Source organism: Cyclopterus lumpus, chromosome 12 (genome assembly GCF_009769545.1).
Source record: "Cyclopterus lumpus isolate fCycLum1 chromosome 12, fCycLum1.pri, whole genome shotgun sequence".
Taxonomy (NCBI): Eukaryota; Metazoa; Chordata; class Actinopteri; order Perciformes; family Cyclopteridae; genus Cyclopterus; species Cyclopterus lumpus.
This window is the reverse complement of record NC_046977.1, coordinates 7,313,325-7,322,684: the sequence shown is the minus strand read 5'-3', so window position 1 is coordinate 7,322,684 and position 9,360 is coordinate 7,313,325. Positions and strand designations below refer to the sequence as shown.

Here is a 9,360-nt window from a genome sequence, read left to right as displayed (position 1 = left end):
TTACAGAAGGGACTGCATAGAATAATAAATAACTTCCATTGTTTGTTATAACAGTAATTAGTGTCTACATTCTTCATTACATTATTTTGCAGAACTATAATTGCACTTTAATTCTTTTTTTTGTCTGTAACCACAGAGGTAAGTATTCTTCTGTGAAGGTGAAACCCAGATACCTCCAAAACGTCCTCTGAGCATCAGAAAAAACCTTTGACGCTTTCTGTCTTTAGACGATTTATCTTCTTCTCTTTATCCTTCAATTAACTGTAAAATGATCTCCTGGACAGTGATGAAATATGTACTTCACAAAGAGGTGACATTGATTGTGTCGTCGAACATACTGGCCTAACACATGGATCTGTCCAACGGCCAGAGTGAACATCGTAAGATGCTTCCAAACTTCGGATGATGCAGATATATCAATAACAAGCACAGAGGACAAACCACTGCCCTGCAGTCCCAAGAAAATCCTTCATTCTGAATCAATCACAACTCAAATTCCTCTTCGTCACCAGCTAACTGCTCGAGCCCCCATGAGCCCACGCGTCAGGACCGGCCTCAACTTCCTGCCGTTTCACGTCACGCTCCCCTCCGTTCAGTCCTTCCTGTCGCTCTCAATGACGGCATGAGCCGCCCCTCCCGCCACCACTGAGACCACCGTGTCCGTCTCCCGGCCTTTCTCCAGCTCCGCCCGCCTGATGCTCTGCTGGTTCTGGTTGGGGTTGTTCTGGCTGCTCCACGACTTGCTGCGGCTGGGCTCCAGAGACCGCCTGTTGCCGCTGCCGTTGGCGGACGCCTTCCCCCCGTAGCAGACGCCGCACACCAGTCCCAGGAAGGCCCCTCTCATCTCGCGGCTGGCCAGAGTGTAAATCACTGGGTTCATGGCTGAGTTGAGCACGGCCACAGCGATGAACCAGTCCGCCTTGTAGAGGATGGGGCAGCGCTGCTCGCATGCCACATCCACCAGGAGCAGGATGAAGATGGGCGTCCAGCAGGCGATGAAGACCCCGACCACGATGATGACGGTGCGCAGCAGGGACATCGCGTGCTCAGAGTTTCTGTTCTTGCTCACTTTTTGGCTGCTGGACTTAACCAGGATGTAGATGCGGGCGTAAAGGACTGCGATGGCCAAGAGCAAAACCATGAAAACCGTGATACAAAAAGCTACATATTTCTTAGAATAGAGAGGGAGTACTGTGGAGCAATCGGGGAGGTTGTCCAGGCAGTTCCAGCCTAGAATAGGCAAAGCCCCAAGAGATATAGCAATCAGCCAGCAGGTCCCGATCAGCAGGAACACTCGGTAGTTCTTATTGGCATCGTAAGGCCTCATTTTGATCATAGTCAGGTGTCGCTCGATAGCAATAGCCAGGAGACTGAAAATGGAGGCGCCAAGTGCAACAAACATGCTTCCCTCTCTGACAAACCAGAGAGCGGGGGACAGCTGCAGGGTCTTCTCGCCTGACAGGAGCAGGTTGACCAGGTAAGCGACTCCGGCCAGCATGTCGCACAGCGCCAGGTTGCCGATGAAGAAGTACATGCGGTTGTGGAACCTGTGGTTCCTCCATATGGCCACCAGCACGGTGAGGTTCTCCAGGACGATGAAGCTGCATATGAGGAGGAACACGATGGTTTTGGTGCCCACGGTGCTGGGACTCGTGCCGACGGTCGGCCGGTGGTCCAGCTTGCCCGTGTAGTTATAGTGGCGGTATATCTGAGGGTTGATCATCTTCAAAGCAGCCGGCTGCTGACACTGGATGTCAGAAGTGAGCGAGAGAGTCCAGTGTCAGCAGATCCACCGCGTTCCACTGCAGCGGGAGGTGTGAGGAGCGTCAGCGTTATTTCAGAAAGCAGCCAATTATATAGTTATATGTATCCAACGATACTGTAAACGTACGTGTTTATCTGATAGAATTTAACAAAATAATCTAGTTTTCTTCATTTCCCGTGGGAAAAAATAAGGTTTTTACGAGGAGCAAAATGCCTGTCGAAAACTTTGACAAACATGCAGCCTGAACCTTAAAATACACAATGATGCTGTTTGTTTATTTACATAAAGGAATATTGGACCATTGCCCAAACTGCTAGGGACTCATTTAACAATACAAAGTCATCTATACCTCTTCTTTTTTTTTAGACAGTACACATTGTATTCATACTCTGTAGGCATCATGCATATGACTTTAAAGATGAAGCCGCCAGCTGACAGACTCCACTCCACTCACCGGGCGATGCTCGCAGTCACAGTTTAGTTGAAAGTGAACCGCGCACGGAAAGACGTGCGTGTCATTGTTCTCCGTGTCCCGCAGATTACACGTTGCACTTTAGTTCCTTCTCCCTCGGCTCGAGGGGAGAGAGCGGCTCCTCGATCATCTTCCACTGGTCTCTCAACTCCGGACTCCTTGTCTGGAAGTCACTCCCCTCCTTCTCCCTCCTTCAGCCCGGGCAGGCAGCGCAGGGGCGGGTGGAGGGTGGAGGGGTCGGCGCATGAGGCAGAGCCACGAGCTATATATCTTATATATACAGTCATGTTTTTAATATATGTTCCACTAATATCGTCCAAAACATGTACAAAATATAATAAAATCCGTAAAGAGGAATTTTTGACATTCATTTAATTTGATAGTTTTGCTGAATATGTATTTTTTTTTGTATATTTGGTGGACATTAGAAACAAATGCTTTTTGTCATTGAATTGGTTCATTGAGTGATTTTTGTGCTTTTTGAGTTTGTGAATGAGACCTTGGGCGTTTTAAATAATTATCAAACTATCTTAACTGTTTTCAAGATGGAAATATATAGATAGAAAGACTAAAACACATGGTGAGACTACAAAACCGAATTTTGTAAAAAAATCCACAAATAATACAAATAATGAAACAGACTAGAACTACTACTGGACTAGAATCAAATATAATCAGAGAGTAGAGACTTAACTTATACTGTCTAATAACTAAATGCACACAAATATGAATTCAGGACACAATTCAACAATGCAACAACAGCCTTGTCCCTGGAGGTGACACACCATCAATGTAGCTTATAGTTTCTGGAAGTTAAAAAAAAAAAAGTTTTACTACTGTGTTTTTTCTGGACCTGGACAACAAAAAGTGAAAGAGCGAGTTTAGGTTCAGATGACTGCGGCCCATCCTTTGTTCTGGTCCTCCTGTTGTGACCTCATATCCAGGAAGGATGGGCAGGGCTGGCAGCAAGGAGAAGGACTCAGAGAGTCTGAGAGGCAGCAACACGGATGATGACTCTCTGAAATAGATGTGACGGGGTGGAATCTACACTGCAGAGATTTTGAAGACTAAAAAATATACATCAAATTGCTCAAACCACGACTAAAACAATACCCTTGAGCACTGTGCTCTGGATGCGTGCACTATGACTCTAACGCTAAGAATCTTATTGCTTTACTTAATGTAGCTGCTTGCACTTTTCCCAAAAGCACATATTGTACTGTGTGTCACAGACCAAACCATTAAATAGTAGATCTCTTCCAATTTCTGTGGCTATTAACCCAGATGAATGTGTTGTGTGGTAGAACAAACAGCTGTGGTCTGGCATTGTATCCTTAGCATTGTTACAGTCACAGTTCTCAGTCGTTTCCTGCAAGTTGCACGCTGTGCCAGCGGCAATGGGGAAATTCTCAGGGAAAAAGCCAAATAGCTACTCATGGACCCGCAGCAAATCTGGGACCGATCACAGAGTGGGTCGACGTGAAGGCAGCTGGATTAACAGACCGGCAACATGGTTGGAAAAACCTCTGGTTTTTTTTTTCAGAGAACTACAGTGATGTGGGTCTCGCATCTGCATTTACATAGACGTTGAGCCCAATATGAAACCATCAGCAAGTACAAACCCATAATATGCGGTTCGAGTGAGTCCATGTCTATGGGTATTCATAGACTACTGAAGAGGAGCATGGGTGGAGGGTTTTTTCACTTTTGTAGGACCACCCTCACTACTTTGTAAGCAACCACTTCTTTTGGTTTAAGTGAGGCTGAATTTTCCTGTCATCTTTGTCAGCAGGACAGTAATTAAAGTTGTCTACGGCTGCCGTTTTCCAGCATCGGGAGCTACACTTCTCCCCTAAATCAGCAATGCACCATATGTGTGATTTCCTGCTATTATAATGCTATATTATTTAAGTATAAACCTACAAGCTGCAACCCCTCATTTGAAAGTATACTGTACGATAAAGCTGTTTAACCAGCTGGTAAAACCATTCCTCGGGGAAAGTTTCCACTGCAGCAACGTTTCTGTGTGACATTGTCAGTGGTTGGAAGAAGTATTTCACTCTCTATTAAATAAAAATCAAACACACCTTTTGTCAGCAAAAATGTACTTAAAGAGCTAATTATGCAGCAGAATGTCCCCCGTCAGTAATTATTATATTCATATATATTACACCATTTTATTGTTGGTATTCATATATTACCATATGATCAGCAGTTTAATGGTGCAGCTGGTCAAAGCGGAGCTATAACTACTACATCTTTATACAGTTGGATAGTTTGATGCATCATATTTATAGGGCGATCATGTGTTTAGTACAGGTGTCAAGTAAACGTATAGTAAAAAGTACAATATTTGTCTGAAATGCATTGAGGAGATGCAATTAAAGCATAAGTACCTGTAAATTGTACTTAGTTACTTTGCATTGCTGGACATTGTTTGCTGTTGACTAAAATGAAACACAACAGAATCTGAGTATGAGCTATTTGACATGCATATGTTTTTGACCTAAAGAGCTTTGTACCGGATCTGCTTACTGTCTGTCGATATGTATATAAAAAGCATTTAACTAACTTCCCTATACTCAGGAGAAGAGCATATCCGAATATATATTATTAATCATAATGCAATATAAAAGCAGTGCTTACAAATGAGTACATCTATAAAGTAGTCTAACAACATTCATTATTGATTATAATAATAACCTCTCATCCTATGCAGAGAACTTACGGTTAAATGAAAATGTCCGGAAACAATGAAGGTAAGGGTCCTAGTGTAAGCACATTACAACATGTGTTATTTTGTCAGGGCCTTGTTTGAGCTCTCAACCCTTCAAAGGAGTGCAAGAGCTGGGATCAGAGCCGTGGCCAGTGGGCACGTCCACGTGCAATTACATGAAACCCTGCCTTTAATTTCACCCTTCGCCATTTTGAGGCAAGAGTCTGGGCTACGAATCTGAGGCGGACAGTCCCCTCCTGCCTTGTGGCTTTGTGGCCGCAGTATTTCTAGGCACGGCGGTCTCTTGCATGCAACTCAACAGAACGAGGCCTCGGAGACGTAACTCGGGAATAATTCCGTCTGTGGCACAGTTTAGTCTAGGCTCGGCCAACGACAGAGGGCCACACAAACAGAAATAGGTCTTCTCGTTCAGTCACTTCCTTTTGCTGCAGGGATATTTAGTGATCGCACTTCTAGCTCTCACTGTGCAGATTCTTTAACTTTCCTTTGTTTCCAGCTGAGAGATTAACAGTAAAGTGGCTCTCCAACGTCAAACTGGCTGACTTTACCATACAAACGTAAATGTAATGGAGAGCGATCACTTAACACTGAACATGGAGAAAAAAACCAGAAGCCACAGTTTTTCTGTAGTCCATATGAGGGCTTTCGTGATAACTGCATGGTTCCCAGCCAAGGTTACTGCCTGCTGAGCTGCAGTCATGGACACATCCTGTTTTCCTCACCTTCACATACATGTATATGACAAAGAAATGATATAAGCATGCATCCATGCATTATCTGTAACTGGAGCCGACCCCAGCTGACATTTGACAACGGCAAAGTACACCCTGAGTCAACCAACGGGCAATTAAGAGTCACCAACCATGGTTGCCATGAGTTTTTCCTTTCTGTTTTGTTATTATATATGTATGAATGTTAATGTAATGAATACAGTGTTTTACTGATAAAGTATGCAGTTGTTGGTGTTAATATGATGCATTTATTTCTTTTTAGACCAACGACAACCGGAGATACAAATCAAGGCAGCTTAAGGCCAATCGAAGGTCGAACACAAGTGGTCATTCTCAGAAAAACAAGCATCAAAAGAGAACGCATCTCACATTCAAATTAGAGAAAGAACTGACAAAATACTAATTGGTAACATAAATAAAGCTTTAATTAAATACTGAAAGTCCAAATGAAGTCACTTTGTGAAGAAATGACAATGTAAAAAATGGTCTAACCATCCAGGCCAAAAGCTGTTTCTTATTATGGACTTATAACGGAAATATAAAGCATTAGTAGATTACTTATAAAGCATCACTGAAGTCATTAGTTAAATATTATAAAGTCTTTATAATGAATGTCTTATTAGAAAGTGGTTCCGTCTTTGTTGTTCTTGGTACAATCTGCATTATGTGCTCCTTTCAGCCCATTCATTCTGTCTAGACTCTTTTTTTTTTAAAGAAAACTTCCCTTGTATTTTGAGTAAGTAGAGCATATAGGGAAGTGGTTAATCTCAGTAAAGATATGCAACACAGCTTTTTAGAAATGGATACTGTCAGAGCTTTCAGAGGAACTTAGTGGTTCCATCTTACAGTTGCAGAATAAAAGTACAGTTTGATTTGTCCCTTCAGTGTCTCTCAGCAGTTCTTCACATTGTAAATGCAGCTGCTGGTATTTATTTTAACACCGTCTTGACCTAACGTTGAGATTGAATTTTTTTGCCCTGATGAGTTGTCAGTCAGGCTATAATCCGCCATAACTACATTAGCTAGGGAGCAAACCTGTTTCCTTTTAGTTGAGTGCAGTTGCATCGGCCTTCCAGACCGTTAATGTGAGTCCATTTATCATTGGGCCCATTAGGTCCGCGGTATACTCAGTGTGTTGTGTTGATATCCAGTAGTCATTGGTCATTGCCTGGTTTATGGCTGAATGGATGGATTACATTATCGTTAACCAGAGAGGAATCTGGCTTCCGTGGAGCCGAGGGCAAAGTTCATATATATAACCCAAAATATCAACGTCTTACATGCAATTATATTTATTGATCTTTCATTAAGCTGCTTCCCCAAAACTCATCTTGTCTTTTTCCTTATTACTTCATCACTTAAACTAAACACAATGTATAATAGAAAAACAAACACGTGAGAATTGTTTTAAAAAGGTGCAAAGGAAAATTATATTTAATATTCCTATAAAAATGTTTTAAGTGTAACCAACGGACAAACCATCTTTTTAAACTAGCTGAAAAAACGAGAAAATCTGTTAGTAAACACGTATATTTAAACTACATTACAATAGTGGGACTTTAAACAGTTCCCTATTTTGAATAAAAAAACATTGAAATCAATAACTACTCATGAAACCAAGCAAAACAATATAAAAAGAGTTCAGCTTTCACATTGCAGGTGAGCAAATACTTGGAAGCCACATAAATGTGTTGACTCGACTTAAAATACATTACAAGTTGATGTTTCTTTCATGACTGCAGTTCATTTTTCATTAATTTCTTTAGTGCTGTAGCCATAAAAGCATATTTAAAATCAGTTATGTCTGAAATATACCAAAGAAAGCCTCATTTATCAGGCGCATATCTGCACTAGTCAGACAACATTAGTTCCATGTAATAACATTACCAAAAGTAGATCTTTTGTTGGATCAATGTCCTGTATTTATGTCCACGGGATGCTGAAGTGTTGGACCACCACGGTAGGTGTTGCTGTTCAACATTATGCAATATCTTTCTGTTAGTTTTTTTATGTCTGCGTTCATGTCGGACAGCATCATAGTCAGAATAATATGTATTTTATTCATTTAAGATCTATCATATGACTGCTGTGATTTCGGCTGACTCTTCTCAAGTGAATCTGCTTGCTTCCTGTTGGTGGAATCAATACAACTCCTGAGCTGGTAGGAAATTACTAAGATGCATCGTAAGTGTACAGGAAACCATTTCAGATGGCCTGATTAAATGTAGGTGTACATTAGTCCGTACTACAAACTCAGATTTGACAAAGCCAGATGCATGCATGCCAGCATATGCAGCTCGAGTACCAGTTGAGTTGAGCATTGAAGTGGATCTACATTGCTCCTGCATATAAAAACCCCTATGAGAACAAGGGACACCAAAGAAAAACTACAAAGGCTTTTTTTAACTTGTGTGCTTCAATCAATCAAGGGGAGACGGGGGACCTTTGACCTTTGTGGTGAACATGGTGTAGAAGCACAAAAACTACCAGATGGTTTAATTTCTCAAGCCACATTTCATGTAACTAATAGGTGTTTCTTTAAAAAATAACTCAAAATAACGCTGAAGAGATGATATACTGACTCCAATACAAACAAAAGTAAGATTGCAGTTCTGTCTGAATTAAGTCCAGGTTGTATGGACTTCAACAAGTACTATCTGACAATCAGGTGTTTCTTTTTTCTTTTGAAAAGCTCATTTTAGCCACGCCATGAGGTTAGGCCTAGTTCCCTTACAGAGAAAAAATGTGCACAGTATTTTCACGCAATGTGGCCTCATCACTTCCTTGTTAAAAATACATAATCAGTCCTTGTGGAGACATATTGTGACGTTTCTTCGTGAATGAATGTGTGCGGAGGGATTTAGTTGTACGTTTAATGGACACTTGACCTCACAGGTTAAAATGCTTTGTATCGTAAAACCTCACAGGTGCTTCCCTTTCCCCAAACTGTATACATATTTCATTAGAGGCCATATGACTGGAGCCGTCCTGACTCTGGCCGTCTAAGAACACACACACACACACACACACACACACACACACACACACACACACACACATTACATCAGTCAATGATAAAGAGAGATGCAGTTTCTGTGGCGAGCTTCTCGTAATGTGTGACGAGAGGGAATGGGCTTGAGGAGCAGCGTTATCTATAATGTCTAGCAAGTTTAAATGAATTTCTAAATTCATCAGAATTGATCAGAATCAGAAGAACTCCTCTTCCTACCAATGTCTTTAACACTTAAAGAAATGTTTAAAACCGTTTAAAAGTCGCTATCTTTTTTGTTTGCCTCAAACAACAGTAGCAGTTTCACGATACCTGTAAAAACTAACCTGTATTATTTCGTATCTAAAAGCCCACTGTATGCTCACTCAGTGGAGCGTTTTGCAGGTATTTCCCTCAGGAGTTGGTGGAGACCAAAACAGAGCAAAAAGGAGAGTGAATATTGGACTCACAAGTGCCCAGTGGCCGGGAACGTAACTCAAAACTAATGATAATGTTGTTGCGTATCGACTGGATGTTTGTTAACAAGTTCGCCAAATTAACTTTTGAATAAATCCACACAAATAAATTCTTTGAATTATCATATTACTGTGACAGTCTTCCATCAGCGCTTACATATATGTCAGTAAGCTACTTTCTAATTATGTC

General features: G+C 41.5%; 1 protein-coding gene across 1 annotated transcript; it reads right to left on the bottom strand.

Annotated features, from left to right (window-relative positions):
- Window positions 1-592: 592 nt before the first annotated feature.
- On the bottom strand, window positions 593-1,723 carry LOC117740659 (sphingosine 1-phosphate receptor 3). The gene has a single exon (XM_034547183.1). The coding sequence runs from the start codon at window positions 1,721-1,723 to the stop codon at window positions 593-595; it is 1,131 nt and encodes a 376-aa protein (XP_034403074.1).
- Window positions 1,724-9,360: the final 7,637 nt, after the last annotated feature.